The sequence below is a fragment of the Rhinoraja longicauda genome, chromosome 3, assembly GCF_053455715.1.
Source record: "Rhinoraja longicauda isolate Sanriku21f chromosome 3, sRhiLon1.1, whole genome shotgun sequence".
Classification (NCBI taxonomy): Eukaryota; Metazoa; Chordata; class Chondrichthyes; order Rajiformes; family Arhynchobatidae; genus Rhinoraja; species Rhinoraja longicauda.
In genome coordinates, this window is record NC_135955.1 from 73862102 (window position 1) to 73880813 (window position 18712).

General features: G+C 44.1%; 1 protein-coding gene across 1 annotated transcript in view; it reads left to right on the forward strand.

Annotated features, from left to right (window-relative positions):
- Nucleotides 1-18712, forward strand: part of LOC144592092 (solute carrier organic anion transporter family member 3A1-like) — a 265635-nt gene that overhangs the window by 206686 nt on the left and 40237 nt on the right. The window contains exon 5 of the mRNA XM_078396429.1: nucleotides 9544-9708. Coding sequence (XP_078252555.1) covers nucleotides 9544-9708 — 165 coding nt within the window. The remainder of the gene's footprint in view (nucleotides 1-9543; nucleotides 9709-18712) is intronic.

Sequence of the window (18712 nt, forward strand, 5' to 3'; positions counted from 1 at the left end):
CAGTTAAAGATTTCTCTCTGCGTCATAGTCATGGAGCTATACGGCACAGTAAAAGGCCCTTTAGGCCAACTCATCAATGCTGACCTGTTGGAGGGCAGGAAACCAAAATGGCGAGCAGGAAGACTTTAGTAGAGGGGGTGAATGCCTATTCAGGTCTGGGGGGGTACATTGTGGCTGCATTCAGATTAGGGCTGAACTGGGGGCCTGCTCCCATCCACCTATACTGTAGATAGCTGATGTTTTATTTAAAATTCAATTGCAATAGCAACTCATTCATACAAAGAAATACAAAGACTACATCCCAGTAATATTCTTTTAAATTGCAAAGGCTTCAATAATTTCAGCGTGATGTACCCATTGGCAAGCGGCACACGCAGTTAACATTAGCTGTTTGATTCAGTGTCTGACATTGAGTAACTAAAATACTAAAACAATAATTATGTTTTACAATAATATTGCAAAATACAATGCAGAACTGACTTCAGCATTAGGGTGCATTACATTGGTATGGAAGAAATTAACAGAGGGAAATTAAAGAAAAAACAGAGACTTTGAGGTTTGCTTCAAGAGACTTTGTTGCATGATATCATGGAGAGATGGTGGCAGTTAACTGCTCACCAGTTCTCTGACTTCACAGCAGAATTAGATAGTACCACTGAGAGAGGACCTGATACACAATTAAGAAGATATCAAAAAGTTATCAAAAAGTAAGATGAAGCAAACCTTGACGGCTCTGTTTTTCCTTTAATTTCCCTCGGTTAATTTCTTCCACAATTGGGAAGTGTGTGGTCCAGTTTCTTGATCATTTGGAACTTATGGTATCCTATATCATTCTCTCTGTGAAAAATTGATCGAACTAAATTGATTTGCACCTAAAAAAACAGATGCAAATAGATTTTCCTCCATTCCAATTTCTGGACATTGAACTCTTAGATTTTTAAAGTGCAGACTCCTTGAGCAAACACTTTGGAGAAGCTGCTCATTGCTAAAACTTGTTCCAATTTAAGCTTATCTTGAATTTTCATCTTCTAATGGCAGAGTTGATGAAAACATTTTAAATAGAAATATACTTCTGGCCGTCAATCAGAACAGTTGAGCAGGTAATTTGTGATAGGGGATGGGCTCTGTAAAGCAGGGCGTGGATCTGAAGTACAAATTGTTCATTGACATATCTGATAACATTAAGGAAAGCCTTGTTTAAAGGATGGATAAGGTATGTCCAAATATATATTTAATAAACATAGGATTAGTGCACAACAGATTGGTTTGAAAGTACTTGAAAGGAATACTACTCAAAATGTATTTTCTCAAAAAACAAAGGACTTGAATTGTGATAAAGTCATGATGGTGGGTAATTTCTTTAACAGTTCACTGTTGTGGAATAATTGTTTCCAAATAAGCTTAAGGGCTTGCGTGAGAACAGTAATTCTGCTAAGTTTGGGTATTATCACATGCAGATGTTTGAACAATGAAGAATGAAACCAGACTTTTCTGTGGAGCAAAACTCAACATAATAATCTAAATATAGCCCCACCCATGCCTTCTAGAAAGCCTTGGTGGATCCCTGCAATGCGTTGGTGGAACCAGATGTGAAGTGACCTTTGGAATTCTTTGCCACAGACTGTTGTGGAGGCCAAGTCGATGGATATTTTTAAGGCGGAGATTGACAGATTCTTGATTATTAAGAGTGTCAGGGGTTACGGGCTGAAGACAGGAGCATGGGGTTGAGAGAGAAAGATAGCTCAGCCATGATTGAATGGCGGAATAGACTTGATGGGCCGAATGGCCTATTTTTTCTCCGATTACATGAATTTAAGAGGCTTTTAGATAGGCTTTTAGATTGTGGAAGGATGTGGTTCGTGTGCAGGCGGAAAGCATTCATTTACCTTGGCATCGTGCTCTTCATGGACATTGTGGCCAGAGGGTCTATTCCTGTGTTGCACTGTTTGTTCTATGTTATACATTTTGCAGAATTCCAATGAAGCGTGCCAGTTTTTAAAGAAAACATTATTTGAGAGCAGCTATGTCCCTTCAATTTTGAATAGTGAGCAAACACCTTTGAATAACAGGTAGTAAATTAAACGACAGGAGCTGCTGTTGACAGGCGTTCTGAATCTGATAACGGAGATAAGATTAGGAGTAATGCTAGGAACAAGAAAAGGAAAAACAAGTTTTCACCCAACCTTATCTTCAGGCACCCAAAAGTTTATGTTCAAGTGAGCTGACCCGTTTAAACCTTCACGATTGCTCTCAGCTCCGCAGGTTATGGACGATCGAGAAAAAGAAAATGATAAAAGTGCATTGTTGATTGAGTGGTAAATTACTTTGGAAAGGGTCGGCTTCTGGGAACTGCCTTCCCTAAACAAAGCAGCAGCTGTGCTATCATATCATTCTCAGTGGAATACCGTGTCAGGGGCTCTGATGCTGCTTCTGCCACTGATTATAACTTTGCTTCTTCCTAGGTTTTTAAGAAAATAGAAGTTAACCAATACCTCAAAATTAATGGTTAAATGATAACCAACATCTCTGCGTTTCACTTCATGAATGCTGTAAAATTCTTCATCTCAAGGAATTTAATGATGAATTTAATGGTGCTCCCATTAGTCCAATGGGCAGAAACTTAAATGGATGTAGTGAACAGCTGGTTCACCATGTCTGGATCTTATAAAGATCTACATGGCCTAATCTTCATCCACCAAAACTGCCAACATTCCCGTATCATCCCGGATGTGAACATCATTGTGAGCTTTATTTCTTTTTTACAAACTGCCATCTTCAACTTCTCTCCTCTCCACCACCCACCCCCCCCCGCCTCCAATAACAAGTGCCAGAGTTAAGTGGGCTGTTTGCCACTCTGGTTGAGACCAGTGGATTAGCTGCACTGCTGCCTCCCTCCCTGTCCCCAGAGCAACAGGCCAATCTTTCTATATACATTGCAACGCCCTCTCCCTACTTCAGAACTTGCATCTTTCTCCAATTCCTCTGTCTGATCCCATTTCATGCTCTACCTGGGCCCACCATTTCTCAGCTCTACCTCCTTTTCCTTTGACCACTCAAATTCCCATCTGGCTTCACATGTCAGCTGTTGTCACCTACAGTTCTTTCTACACAGGTATTTGACCCTACATTTCAAGTCTGCAATGATCATCCTCTCTCCTAAGCACCAAGCTAGAAGTCTCCTATCCTTAACATCTCTTGCATCATCTCCGCCCACGCTTTCCTCCGCCACATCTAACCACATAACCCGTTTTCTTGAATCTTTATGTTGAATTCCTCTAATCAGGTTTCACTTCTGCAAACATACAAAATAGCTCTTATGGAAGTCATAAATTACATATCATTTATTCAGTTTCTTTTCCATATGTTGTATTTTAATTGACACAACCAGGAGGATAGGACACATTTGTTTACTGTGACAGTCAGTTTTTTTATACATTTAGTTTTAGAGATACAGCACGGAAACAGGCCCTTCGGCCCACCAAGTCCACACCGCCCAGCAACCACCGCACACTTTCACTATCCTACACACACTAGGGGCAATTTACAAGGTCAAAAGGCATAGGAGTAGGCATTCAGCCCATGAAGTCTACTCCGCCATTCAATCATGGCTGATCTATACCTTCTAACCTCATTCTCCTGCCTTCTCCCCATAACCTCTGACACCTGTACCAATCAAGAATCTATCTATCTCTGCCTTAAAACATTTTACATAAAGTCATAGAGTGATACAGTGTGGAAACAAGCCCTTCGGCCCATCTTGCCCACACCAGCCAACATGTCCCAGCTACACTAGTTTCACCTGCCTGCGCTTGGTCCATATCCCTCCAAACCTCTGGGGGAAAAAGTTACCCCTCGGATTCCTATTAAATATTTTTCCTTTCACTTTGAATCTATGTCCTCTGGTCCTCGATTCCCCCACTCTGGGCAAGAGACTGTGCACCTACCCGATCTATTCCTCTAATGATTTTGTACACCTCTATAAGATCACCCCCCATCCTCCTGCACTCCAGGGAATAGAGACCCAGCCTACTCAACCATTCCCTATAGCTCACACCCTCTAGTCCTGGCAACATCCTCGTAAATCTTTTCTGAACTCTTTCTAGCTTGACAATATCTTTCCTATAACATGGTGCCCAGAACTGAACACAATATTCCAAATGCGGTCCCACCTACATCTTATATAACTGCAACATGATCTCCCAACTTCTATACTCAATACTCTTGACTGATGAAGGCCAATGTGCCAAAAGCCTTTTTGACCACCTTATCTACCTGCGACTTGACCTTCAAGGAATAAGACACCTGCACTCCAAGATCCCTCTGCTCTACAACACTCCCCAGAGGCCTACGATTTACTGTGTAGGTCAATAGACAATAGACAATAGGTGCAGGAGGAGGCCATTCGGCCCTTCGAGCCAGCACCGCCATTCAATGTGATCATGGCTGATCATTCTCAATCAGTACCCCGTTCCTGCCTTCTCCCCATACCCCCTGACTCCGCTATCCTTAAGAGCTCTATCTAGCTCTCTCTTGAGAGAGCCCCAAAATGCAACTCCCACACTTCTCTGTATTAAATTCCATCAACCATTCCTCAGCCCACCTGGCCAATCAATCCAGATCCTGCTGCAATATTTCACAACCATCTTCACTATCTGCAAAACCACTCACTTTTGGATCATCAGCAAACTTGCTAATCTTGCCCTGTTTGTTCTCATCCAAATCATTGATGTAGATGACAAACAGTAATGGGCCCAGCACCAAACCCTGAGGCACACCACTAGTCACAGGCCTCCGGTCCGAGAAGCAAACATCCACCATCACCCTCTGCTTCCTTCCATGGCGCCAATTTGCTATCAATTATACCAATCCAATTAATCTATAAACCTGTACCTCTTTGGTGTGGGAGAAAATCGGAAATCCCTAAGGAAAGCCCCGCAGGTCACAGGGAGAACTTATAAACTCCACAGAGACAGTAGTTAGGATTGAACTTGGGTCTCTGGCACTCTAAGGCAGCAACTGTACCGCTGCGCCATCGTGCTGCCTGTACCAGATCTTACTGGAGCTGTAACAAGAGAACAACAGTCTTATATTCAGTACACATACAACATCATGTTTTAAGTAAGAACAATCCTCCAGTCTTAAAATGGCAGGTTGGCCCTTGCGATTACGATACGATACGATACAATAGAACTTTATTTATCCCAGGAGGAAAATTGATCTGCCAACAGTCATAAAACACAAAATACATGAAACATGAAATTTAAGTGACGAATGGAAAGGATTGGGGACGTACAAAAATTGGGGAGAGGAGGAGGGGGGGGGGGGGAAGGGGGAGGTAGTCAGTCTACCCCACAACAGAAGGGGGAGGGGTTGTACAGTTTGATAGCCACAGGGAAGAAGGATCTCCTGTGGCGTTCTGTACTGCATTTTGGTGGAACCAGTCTGTTGCTGAAGGTACTCAGGTTGACCAGTGTGTCATGGAGGGGGTGAGCTGTATTGTCTAAGATGCTCCGCAGTTTGAGGAGCATATTCCCCTCCAAGACAACCTCCCATGAATCCAACCCTCCCCCAGGACGAAACCAGCCTCCCTGATGCATTTGTTTATCCTATTGGCGTCTGCAGCCTTCGCCCTGCTGCCCCAGCACATGACAGCGAAGAAAATGGCAGCGGCTACCACCGATTGGTAGAACATTTGCAGCATCTTACGGCAGATGTTGAAGGAGCAGAGCCTTCTCAAAAAGTACAGCCGGCTCTGTCCCTTCTTGGACAGGGCATCAGCGTACCTGGACCAGTCCAGTTTACTGTCTAGGAACACTCCAAGGTGCTTGTACCCCTTGGTCGACTGCACACCAACACCATTGATGGAGACAGGGGTGTTACTCTCCTCCTAAAGTCCACCACTAACTCCTTAGTCATGTCGGTGTCGAGCTGCAGGTGATTAAGCCCACACCACTCAATAAAGCCGTTCATGGAACCTCTGTATTCAGCTTTCCTCCTCTCACTGATACAGCCCACAATTGCAGTCTTCTGGAAACCTCTGCAGGTGGCAGGAGTCCGAGTTATATCTGAAGTCCGAGGTGTAGATGATGAACAGGAAGGGAGAGAGGACCGTCCCCTGTAGAGCCCCTGTTTTGCACGCCACCATGTCCGAGACACAGTTCTGTAGCCTGACATATTGTGGTCGTCCAATCAGGTAGTTGGTGATCCACAACACCAATGGGCCAACCACCCGCATCTTTGTCAGTTTGCTTCCTAGCAGTGACAAAAGATAGTGTTAAAAGTACTGGAGAAGTCAATAAAAACATGACTCACAGTGCTTCCTGGCTTATCCAGGTGAGCATAGGAACGATGGAGCAGTTGGATGATGGCATCCTCAACCCCCACCTTTGTTTGGTAAGTGAACTGCACGGGTCCAGGTAGGGTTTAACCAGGGGTCGCAGGTGAGTGATCACCAGCCTCTCCTGGCATGCAGGTACAGCAGGCAGTAAAGAAAGCTAATGGCATGTTGACCTTCATAACGAGAGGATTTCAGTATAGGAGTAAAGAGGTTCTTCTGCAGTTGTACAGGGCTACCCACACCAGCCAACATGTCCCAGCTACACTCATCGCACCTGCCTGCGTTTGTTCCATATCCCTCCAAACCGATCATATCCATGTACCATAAGAAAATAACTGCAGATGCTGGTACAAATCGAAGGTATTTATTTCACAAAATGCTGGAGTAACTCAGCAGGTCAGGCAGCACATGGAGTAATGTGTACAGTTTTGGTCTCCTAATTTGAGGAAGGACATCCTTGTAATTGAGGCAGTGCAGCATAGGTTCACGAGATTGATCCCTGGGTTGGCGGGACTGTCATATGAGGAAAGATGAAAAGACTAGGCTTGTATTCACTGGAGTTTAGAAGGATGAGAGGGGATCTTATAGAGACATATAAAATTATAAAAGGACTGGACAAGCTAGAAGCAGGAAAAATGTTCCCAATGTTGGGGGAGTCCAGAACCAGGGGCCACAGTCTTAGAATAAAGGGGAGGCCATTTAAAACTGAGATGAGAAGGAACTTTTTCACCTAGAGAGTTGTGAATTTGTGAAATTCTCTGCCACAGAGGGCAGTGGAGGCCAAATCACTGGATGGATTTAAGAGAGAGTTGGATAGAGCTCTAGGGGCTAGTAGAATCAGGGGATATGGGGAGAAGGCAGGCACGGGTTACTGATTGTGGATGATCAGCCACGATCACAATGAATGGTGGTGCTGGCTCAAAGGGCCGAATGGCCTCCTCCTGCACCTATTGTCTAGGTTTCTATGTTGTTCAGCTCCAGCTTCCCACTGTAGTCGTCCTTGCACCTGTCTCAGTCTTGCCTTCAGGTCTTTCTGCACCCGTTTTACCTCCTCCCTGTCACCCTTCCTGAAGGCCCACTTCTTCTGGTTGAGATGGGCCTTTACTTCACTAGTGACCCAGGGCTTCTTGTTGGGGAAACAGTGTACAGCCTCCTCAGGGACGACGTTATCCACACAAAACTTTATGTAGCTGGTAACACAGTCCGTGTGTCCATCAATGTCCGCTCCATGCGGACTATAGAGTGCGTCCCAGTCTGTGACCTCAAAACAGCCCTGTAGCGCATCACAGTCTCCTGTGACCACCTCCTCACTGACCTTGCGGTCACAGGCAGCCTCTGGACCATTGGCTTATACCTGGGTAGGAGGTGAACCAGGTTGTGGTCGGAACTTCCCAGTGGCAGAACAGCTCTGGAGCTGTAATCCTCTTTAACATTGGCATACAGCAGGTCCAATGTTTTCATATCCTTGATGGGACAGTCAACAAACTGAGTGAGAGTGGGTAGGGTAGCGTCCAAAGTCACGAGGTTGAAATTTGAGATTGCGATGAAAGCAATGTTGTGTCTGGAGGCTCGCGGTGACTATGTGGATGACGTCACACATGTGCGGTGGGTTGGCAGGCGGAGGAGTGTAAACAGCCACCACAATGGCGTGTGAGAATTCCCTGGACATATAGTAAGGACGGAGACCCACAGCCATCAGTTCAATGTCCGGGCTACACACACGCTCCTTAACCGTGATGTGACCGGGGTTGCACCATTTGTTAGTTTCACAACCCAGTGTATTGCAGCCCATGAGTTTGTGTCAGAGATAAACTTTGTTTCTCACAGTATTTCCCCACTGTCTGTTTATTATGGTGCAACCAGAGAGACTAAAATCTTCTGCTTTGATTCTTACTCATCCAACTATAGCCAGAAACTTGTCTAGAATAATTTAATTTGCCCCTCTGACTGTCCATCAAGGATGTTTTTTTTTGTTGCTGCTACTTGAAAAAGTCTTCTGATAATACCCAAAACTCATTTCTCAACACTTCACTTAATATCACCACTGTCTCTAAATAATTAGATTACTTGTCAGAATTTTCTCCAACTAAATACTGGGAATTACACATCCATTATCTTTGTTCTTGCTTTTTGCTCCTTGGACACTGAATTTCTTCCTTTTCCCTAATCTTGACTAAATTGCTCACAACCTTCGGCCATTGACAATCTTCTGAACAGATAGGTATGGCTGCACAAACATTGACTGTTTATATATCTATGTCTTTTCAAATACCATGGCCCTGTATCTATATTTTCTTCCAGTCGTGCAGTGCGCCAAGATATCTTGCACTCCAACAATTAGAGTCATAGAGTGATCCAGTGTAGAAACAGGCCCTTTGGCCCAACTTGCCCACACCGGCCAACATGTCCCAGCTACACTCGTCCCACCTGCCTGCGTTTGTTCCATATCCCTCCAAACCGATCCTATCCATGTACCTGTCTACTGTTTCTTAAATGTTGAGATAGTCCCAGCCTCAATTACCTCCTCTGGCAGTTTGTTCAGGCACCCACCACCTTTGTGTGAATACGTTATCCCTCAGATTCCTAATAAATCTTTTCCCCTTCACCTTAAACCTATGTCCTCGATCCATCTATGGGCAAGGGACTCTGTGCATCTACCAGTACAAACATGCCATATCAATGATAATGCTTAACATTTTATGTCTGGCAGCAGAACTTTAACCACAGGGAGTCACAACCTGCAAGACTTGTTATCATTTCTGGTAAATCTTGATTTTAGAAATTTCAAGAATGTTGCAATTCCACATATATCAATCATACTGTAAATTTATTTGACCTTAGTGAAAGAATGATGTGTTGGAAAGGCTTTGGAAATTCTAAAAGCTTGTTGAAGTGATATTTTTGGAAGCACCATTTTTTTTGTTGCATACTGTTGACATAATGCATAGTGTTGTGTTACATCATCCCCGAATGTGTGAGTCCTCTGTAAATAATCTTTTCGTTCCACCAAAGGAGAAGCTCACAATGATATGGTGAACAAATTCTTTTGTTCAGGGTAACAAAAATCTCTTGTGACTCCCTGAGGTTCCTTGTGCTTTGGTGCCATCTGCTGTTAACAGTTTTTTTGCAATTTAACAAAAGCAACATTTTTCTTCCTATAAAAATAAATGTGGTTAATCTTGTACTTTATTAATGTTTTTTTTCAGCAATTCCGCAAGTAACTAAGCAGCTGTTGATGAACCCAGTCTTTACCTGCGTTGTGCTGTCTGCCTGCATGGAGGTTGCAGCCATCAGTGGCTTTGCTGCTTTCTTGGGCAAGTATCTGGAAAGGCAGTTTGGTCTGAGTGCATCGTATGCCAACCAATTCATAGGTAAGATAATCACAGGTAATCGATAGTCATCCAATTTGTACCGTTATTTGGTTTTTGAGATACAGCGCTGAAACAAGCCCTTTGGCCCACCGAGTTCACGCCCACCAGCAATCCCCGCACATTAAAACACTGCCCTGCACACAAAGGACAATTTACAATTTTTAGCGAAGCCAATAACCTACAAACCTGTACACCATTGGAGCATTGGAGGAAACCGGAGTACCCGGAGAAAGCCCGCGTGGTCACGGGGAGAATGTGCAAACTCTGTACCGACAGCACCCGTAGTCAGGATTGAACCCAGAGCTCTGGTGCTCTAAGGCAGTAACTCTACTGCTGCGCCACCATGCCTTTTGGCAGCTACGCAAGAATGCAGTAAACTTAGCTGGGAGAAGGAACAGAAAGTTTGTAATTTTATAGCAGCTTCCACTCCCTGTCTTGAATGCCAGAGCATCTTACAGCCATTGAAGTTATTTTGAAGTGTACAAATATGATGCAGGATGGCACTCATTGTATGTACAGCAAGTTCTCCCCACAACCACCCCCTCTCTCAAAAGTGAAAGTCAAGTATACAATGCTATACTATGAAACAGAGCAAAGTTGCTCAGTCCGCCAAGCTATTTATCTCGACACTTAGATAGTTTGTCTTCTGCAGAATTATGTGCAAAATACTAATTTCCCCGATCAGAGCACTGAGATATAGGAACTACCATATCTCTCAAATAGCATTATGTAACATGGTTTTTACCTTGCAAATTTTAATCCAATGTATTTTGGCATGGAATTGTATTTTTCTTTGAAACTCTGCCAAAGAAGAACATGACTGGGCCTCAGAATTTGTTCACCAAGTCAGAAGTAGCAGCACTGTACAGCTGAAAATGGCCTTCACCTGAACAAGCGCGACTTTGCAAACATTTCTCGATATCAGTGCACATTACTGGAAATTTATCTCCTCATTTCTGATTAAAGTTTTTGTTCTCTGATGTAAATCTCGACGAAATGGTGTGCACAAAATTAGAATGCAGTAAGATCTTCAATCTCACTGGTTTATAAAACTATTCACAGAATGACTACATTTTAATGACCTAATTTGTCTTACTGATGGATTATTTTTGAATTGTCATTATTGAATTACTGGTTAGTGTTCCAGACCAGTACAAAGCATTCCATTGTATCCCTGGCTTATAGCTTGTAGATGGGCAAAGCTGTTGTGCTGTCAGGAGGTGAGAATGTCCCATAAGGATACCCACACTTTGATCTGCTCTTATAACCACTGTGTTTTTGAGTTTATGAGTGTCGGATCAGTTGTGAGCCACAGTCAGAGGTCTTGTTGATGGCCATGCTATTGAATGTCAAGGCTGTCTCTTGTTGGAAATATACATTGTTGTATACTTTGGTGGTATGAATGTTACCTATCATTTTTCAGCCTATGCCTGAATGTTAGAGTCATACTGCACGGAAAGGATTCTTCAGCCCAACTCGTCCATGCCAACCAAGATGCCCCATCTAAGTTAATCCCATTTGCCCACATTTGACCCATATCTCTCTAAACCTTACCTATCCTTGTACCTCTTCAAGTGCCTTTTAAATGTTGCTCTTGAACCTGCCTCAACTGCCTCCTCTGGCAGCTCGTTCCATGAAAGGGCGGCACGGTAGCGCAGCGGTAGAGTTGCTGCCTTACAGCAAATGCAGCGCCGGAGACTCAGGTTCGATCCTGACTACGGGCGCCGTCTGTACGGAGTTTGTACGTTCTCCCCGTGACCTGCATGGGTTTTCTCCGAGATCTTCGGTTTCCTCCCACACTCCAAAGACATACAGGTTTGTAGGTTAATTGGCTGGGCAAATGTAAAAAAAAATTGTCCCTAGTGGGTGTAGGATAGTGTTAATGTGCGGGGATCGCTGGGCGGCGCGGACCCGGTGGGCCGAAGGGCCTGTTTCTGCGCTGTATCTCTAAAAAAAATGTGCCCACTACTATTTGAGTGAAAGAGTTTCCCCTCAGTTCCTATTAAATCTTTCCCCTCTCACCTTAAACCTATATCCTACATTCTTGATTCCCCTACCCAAGCGTAAAAGACCCGAACAATTGTGCATTAACCCTATCAATTCCCCTCATGATTTTATACACCTCCAAAAGGTAACTCCTTAGCCTTCTGTGCTCCAAGGAATAAAGTCCTTGCTTGCCCAATCTCTCCCTGTATCTCAGGCTGTCGAGTTCTGGCAACCACCTCGTAAATCTTCTCTGCACACTTTCCATGTTGTGCAGCTCTTGTTATTTACAAAAAATGATTCATCTGTTATGAGTTGCAAATGGAATTCATCATTGTGCATTCATCAGCAAATATTGCAAATATTGCCATATGATGGAAGGAAGCTGAGGATTGCTGGGCCAAGAACCCTGCCCTGTGAAACTCCTGCATTGACCTCCTTTCTGTGAAGTATGATTCCAGTTTGGGATGTTTTCCCTTTGTTGCCCATTGACTTCAGCTTTACTATGGTGCTTTGATGTCCCATTCAGTTAAATACTGCCTTGATGTCATTCTCACCTCACCACTGGGATTTTCATCTTTGTTCTGTGTCTGGACCAAGGCACGACTGATTTGATTTGTACAAATAAGTCAATGTTCTTTTTAGATCACAAAATTAGTTGGACGTTCCAGCCAAAGAAGTAAACATTTTGAGTTGCATCACAGAATTCGAGGATTGCTTCATGAACTGCAAGACTATGGTCAAGCTCATGAACATGATGGCCAGTGAGCCTTACATCTGGAGTTGGAAAGTTATGAGAGAGTATCCTGAGGGATAGAATCTACAACCATTTAGATGGACCAGGGCTGATTCGGGATAGTCAGCATGGATTTGTACATGGGAGGTCGTGTCTTACAAATCTGATTGAGTTTTTTTGAAGTCTGACCAAAACGTTCGATGAGGGCAGAGTTGTAGATGTTGTATATATGGACCTCAGCAAAGAATTCAACATGATTCCACATGGTCGGTTGCTCTGGAAGTATGGAGTATAGAAGTTGGGATGTCATGGTGCAGTTGTATAAGACGTTGGTGAGGCCACATTTAGAATATTGTGTTCAGTTCTGGGCACCGTTTTATCGGAACGATGTTGTCAAGCTGGAAAGGGTACAGAGAAGATTTATGAGGATGTTGCCAGGATTAGAGGATCTGAGCTATAGGGAGAGGTTGAGGAGGCTGAGAGTGCAGGAGGATGAGGGGTGATCATAGAGAGGTCATAGAGTGATACAGTGTGGAAACAGGCCCTTTGGCCCAACTTGCCCACACTGGCCAACATGTCCCAGCTACACTAATCCCACCTGCCTGCATTTGGTCCATATCCCTCCAAACCTGTCCTATCCATGTACCTATCAACTGTTTCTTAAATGTTGGGATAGTCCCTGCCTCAACTACCTCCTCTGGCAGCTTGTTCCATACACCCACCATCCTTTGTGTGAAAAAGTTAGCCATCAGGTTCCTATTAAATTTTTCCCCTTCAACTTAAACCTATGTCCTCTAGTCCTCGATTCACCTACTGTGGGCAAGAGACTCTGTGCATCTACCCGATCTATTCCTCTCATGATCTTATACCCAGGTGGGCTGAGGAATGGTTGATGGAATTTGATGCAGAGAAATGTGAGGTGTTGCATTTTGGGAAGTCTAACATGGGCAGGACCTACACAGTGAATGGTAAGGCTCTGGGTAGTGCTGTAGAGCAGAGGGATCTAGGAGTGCAGGTGTATGGTTCCTTAAAGGTGGAGTCACAGATAGATCGGGTGGTCATAAAGGCTTTTGGCACATTGGCCATCAGCCAGAGCATTGAGTAGAGAAGTTGAGAGGTCATGTTGCAGTTTTATAAGACATTGGTGAGGCCACATTTAGAGTATGGTGTTCAGTTCTGGGCACCGTGTTATAGGAAAGATGTTGTCAAGCTGGAAAGGGTGCAGAGAAGATTTACGAGGATGTTGCCAGGGCTAGTGTGTCTGAGCTGAGGGGTGATCCTTTGAGGTGTATAAGATCATGAGAGGAATAGATCGGGTAGATGCACAGAGTCTTTTGCCCAGAGTAGGTGAATCAAGAACCAGAGGACATAGGTTTAAGATGAAGGGGAAAAGATTTAATAGGAATCTGAGGGATAACCTTTTCACGCAGTTACCTCAATAAGATCACCCCTCGTCCTTCTGCGCTCCAAGGAATAGAGTCCCAGCCTACTCAATCTCTCCCTATAGGGGTTAGGGGTATAGTGAAAGTGGTCTGGGAATTCAAAAGAGTAGATACAAGCACTTATGGTTTATATAATATCCGCCATTATCCAACCAAAACAAACTATGTTGGATAAGTACTCTTTGAACGGTGTGGGATTTTTAATCAACTGTTATTGTTTCCTTTCAATTACTGATTCAAACAGTGGTGATGTTTAAAGCACAAGGAAAATCTAACATAAGATGCTCACATGCACTTCCCTGGGCTCGTTGGTTGATTGCAGCACTCTTCATGACAACCTGGTTGTGATCAGTTCACTCAGCACACAAGGGATTGAATGGGGGCCCTTTTACCCTGTTAAACTCAATCGTAAGGCCATTCATTCAACACAGTAAACCCGTGTTTTAATGGACCCCTTTATAATGGACCTGCCAACACCATCCCAGCTTGCACCACCTCTCCATCCCCGGCTTCTGATGCCACCCCACCGGCTTGCAAGGTGCACCAGTGAGCTCTTCTTCACACATCGCACGGTGCAGTTGTCACGCCTGTTATTGTGGCTTACATTGTAGCCCCTGTGGACAGTGCTTTCTTCAGGCCGCCGCCACCAACAGGACATGCTCAGTCACCGTGGGGCTCCCCTTCTTTCACCAGCTGCCGCTTCTTTCTGATGGCCATCGCTTTGCCCACTCGGCCTCCCACCTCCTCTACCACCGCTTCCTCCTCCTCCTCCTCTGGAGTCACCGACAAACCTCACCTTGGAAGATGTCGGCGACTTCTGGGGAGAAGGAGGACGAGGCAGCGGTGGAGCGGACAAAATGGCGGGTGGGAGGGGATGGAGCCTCAAGGTGATCGAGCGCGTCCTGTCAGTAGTGGAGGCCTGAAGAAAGCGCATCTTATCGAGGGCTACAACATGAGCCACAACAGCAGCCGTGTTACAGGTGATGAAAGGCTCGCTGGTGCAGACTAACGGCATCGGCACTGAGTTTTTGGGTGAAAGGACGCAAAGTGCTGGAGTAATTCAGCAGACTGAATCATTCTAAAGAAGGGTCTTGACATCACCGATCCATGTTTTCTGGAGATGCTGCCTGACCCACTGAGTTTTTTTAAATGTCAAAATATACTTTATTTGAAAAATAAATATATACAAAACATGTTCCTTACAAAACTCTATCCGACAATCTCGGAGGCTATACATACATTAAATACATACATTCAAAACACCAATTACACAAAATTACCCCCCAGCCTTGCCACTCATGTGGCCCACTGGCGTGGAATCCCTTCCCTTATTTTGGCATCTCCACCAAACCCTGTCTCCCATGCCCATCAGTGGACTCCAGTACTTCGTGTCCTTTTGAGTATTAATCATCGTCTGCAGTTCTTTTTTTCGACTAAATACAATGATAATACCGTACTCGGTTATCGCGAATTATAATGAGGATATACTGTAAGTAGATTTTTAAAGGGCTAATGCGAGTTTAAGGCCCTTTTTACACTGTGCTTTAGGATAGCACAAAAGATATCTAACATTGCTGATGAAAGAAATGGTGGATAAAACCAGTTGAGGTGATTTAATTAGCATGTAAACCACTCCTACTCTGTCCTTGGGCTGTGAATATATTTCTTCACAGCTCTAGAAGCATCAGGCAGGCACTGTGAATCATGGCTCAGTGGTCACTTGATCTAAAAGCTAGTGCACATGTGGTTGAACGGTCAAAATATTACACTACAATGAATCTCCACTTTACGCCAATTTTCCCAGATTCTGCTCTCAGGTTGAGTACTCGAATCTCTTCACCAGGAAACAACGCAGAGATCACCCAGAGAAAAGGCCATTGCCTCCTTCAAACACTACTTCAGGTCATACCAAGCATTACGAACCTCAAGCCACCTCCCATCAGCGCACTTTCTTGAATTAAACTGGTGATAGTTTTCTCGCTAATCAGTAGATCAACTCCCTCATCACTCCCTCTGGGGAACATTCAGAGAAACATTTGTCACGGTTCAGTTGGTGTTAACAGCTTTTTACCGCCCACAATGGCCTTCCCCAGTCTACCCTTTGCAAATCAGTCCCCAAGGGCTGCCGAGGTTAAAGATCTCACATTCTGACTTTGGGGAAAATTGTTCAGAAAATTTGGTTTACAGTCAGTTACCAGGAATGGAAGCCTAACGTAACCCGGGCAACCCCAGTATTGTCAGGAAAGCATAGGATGTGGTTCTGTTCATAAATGGAACTGCAACAATTTTGATCCTCCTAGTTATGGAAAGATAGAACTCCATTGGAAGCGGTGTTGAGAAGGTTCATCAGGATAATCCCAACCATGGTGTCATGGTTCTACAAGAAAAGGTTAAATAGGTTAGAGTCATGGAGTCATACAGCATGGAAACAGCCCCTTTGGATAGATGGGCCAATTAATTGCTGAAGTTGTGCCTGTCCCTGAAAACCAACATAGCTAAAGGGATTTGAGACACTTAATAGTTAAGAATAGGGATTCCCTGTATTGTAAAATAACATATTTCTAAATTCTCTTTGTGTGTATACTGTCACTAGATTCCATGACCATTTCCCAAGGATGGGAGTAATTCATAACTCGAGGAAATTTAGGAAAAGCGTGCAAATCATCATTGTCCTAGTGTTTAAAACAGGAACAGAGAACGTTAATAGGGCAGAAGCAAATTAGAGACATAGAAAATAGGTGCAGGAGGAGGCCCTTCGGGCCAGCACCGCCATTCATTGTGATCGTGACTGATCTTCGACAATTAGTAAGCCGTGCCTACCTTCTCCCCATACCCCTTGATTCCGCTAGCCCCAAGAGCTCTATCTAACTCTCTTTTAAATTCACCTAGTGAATTGGCCTTCACTTCTATGGCAGAGAATTCCACAAATTCACAACTCTCTGGGTGAAAATGGGTTTTTTCATCTCAGTTTTAAATGACCTCCCCTTTATTTTTAGACTGATATCCTTTCTCAAGGAGGTGGCTCTAGAAATCGTGGACGCATTGATACTCCTTGAGTACCCTGGGATGCAGACCATGGGGATTTATCAGCCTTCAGTCCCATCAGTCTACCCAATACTATTTCTTGCCGAATGCAAATTTCTTTCAGTTCCTTTGTCTCCCAAGATTCTCTGTCCTCTAGTGCCTCTGGGAGATTGTTTGTGCCATCCTGAGTGAAGACAGAACCAAAGTACATGTTCAACTCTTCTGCCATTTCCTTGTTTCCCATAATAATTTCACCTGTTTCTGCCTTCAAGGGACCCACATTGGCCTTTACTAATCTGTTTGTCTTAACATACCTAAATAAGCTTTTCTTTATATTCTTGGCGATATACTATCCTTCTCCCTCTCAAATTGCAGATTAAAACTTACCATATTATGGTCACTACCTCCTAGTGGCTCCTTTACTTGAGTTCCCTTATTAAATCTGGTTCATTAGACAACACTAAATCCAGAATTGCCTTCTCTCTGGTAAGCTCTAGTACAAGCTGCTTTAAGAATCCATCTCGGAGGCACTCTACAAACTCCCTTTCTTGGGGTCCAGAACCAACCTGGTTTTCCCTGTCTACCTGCATATTGAAATCTCCCATAACCACAGTGGCCAGTGGCATTACCTTTGTTACATGCCAATTTTAACCCCTGTTGTAACTTGCACCCTGCTGTAACTTGTATCCAGGCTACTCTTTGGGGGCCTGTAATATCTCCCATTAGTGTCTTCTTACCTTTACAATTCCTCAACTCTATCCACAATGACTCTACCTCGCCAGTCCCTGTGTTATGCCTCACAAGGGATTGAATTTCATCCCTCACCAACAGAGCCCCACCTCCTCTGCCCACCCGCCTGTCCTTTGTATAGGACGTATAACAATGAATATTCAGTTCCCAGTCCCATCTCTCCCAACCCTTCCGAATTTGGCGGAAAGTTTCCGCTTTCTTATTTCATTTCCGCCATTCTGATTTCGCCTCACATTTTTCCACAAATCAGTCAGTAATTGCAATTTGTCAATTCGGCCGCTAGAGGTCGCTAGGGGTTCCGCAAGAAATCCCCCGTGCCCTTGAAGTCTCCCTGAAAATGTGGCACCTAGGGTGGGCAAGGAAGCCAATCTCGACCTCATCGGGACTTCCATGGCCAATTTGGCTGGTAGAGGTCGATAGGGGCTCCACGAGAAATCCCCCACGCCCTGGAAGTCTCCCCGAAAATGTGGCACCTAGGCTGGGCGAGGCAGCCAACCTCAACATCATCAGGATTTCAATGGCCGACCGGTGGGTTGAATTTGCAACCTGCGGCCGGGGCTCTGGAACTCCAGCCCAGCTGGAGCCAGTACATCTATCCCCATAGCCGACTTCCTTGGCCGGCTGGATAAACCAGCAAAGCTCTGGAACCAAGAGTGCCAGAAAATCAGTGGTGGAACTGTAATGAGTAAATATTATATTGAAGTGCAAGATTATATAGCTATATTAATTAATTAAGACGGGGTTACAATATAAAACAGCAGAAAAGCCAATTACCATCTTTTTGGGCTGATTATCAATCAATGTGCAAATTTACTTCAACAAATACTTCAGTATGCTTAGTCGAGTCGCATATATCAACCCTTTCTTCATAACTTAGTCATACATTTTATGACCATTGTTCTTATGTTCAATACCAAGAGAATTGGGATGTGTAAGGAAAAAGCAAAATAGGTAAAAACAAAACAATTTTTTTCTTCTTTTTGTGTTGCAAAAAGTATCTCGGTTCATTAACCTTTCTATAAATAGCAGAATATTCTCATGATAGGCCTGACATTGTACATGTAGTCCA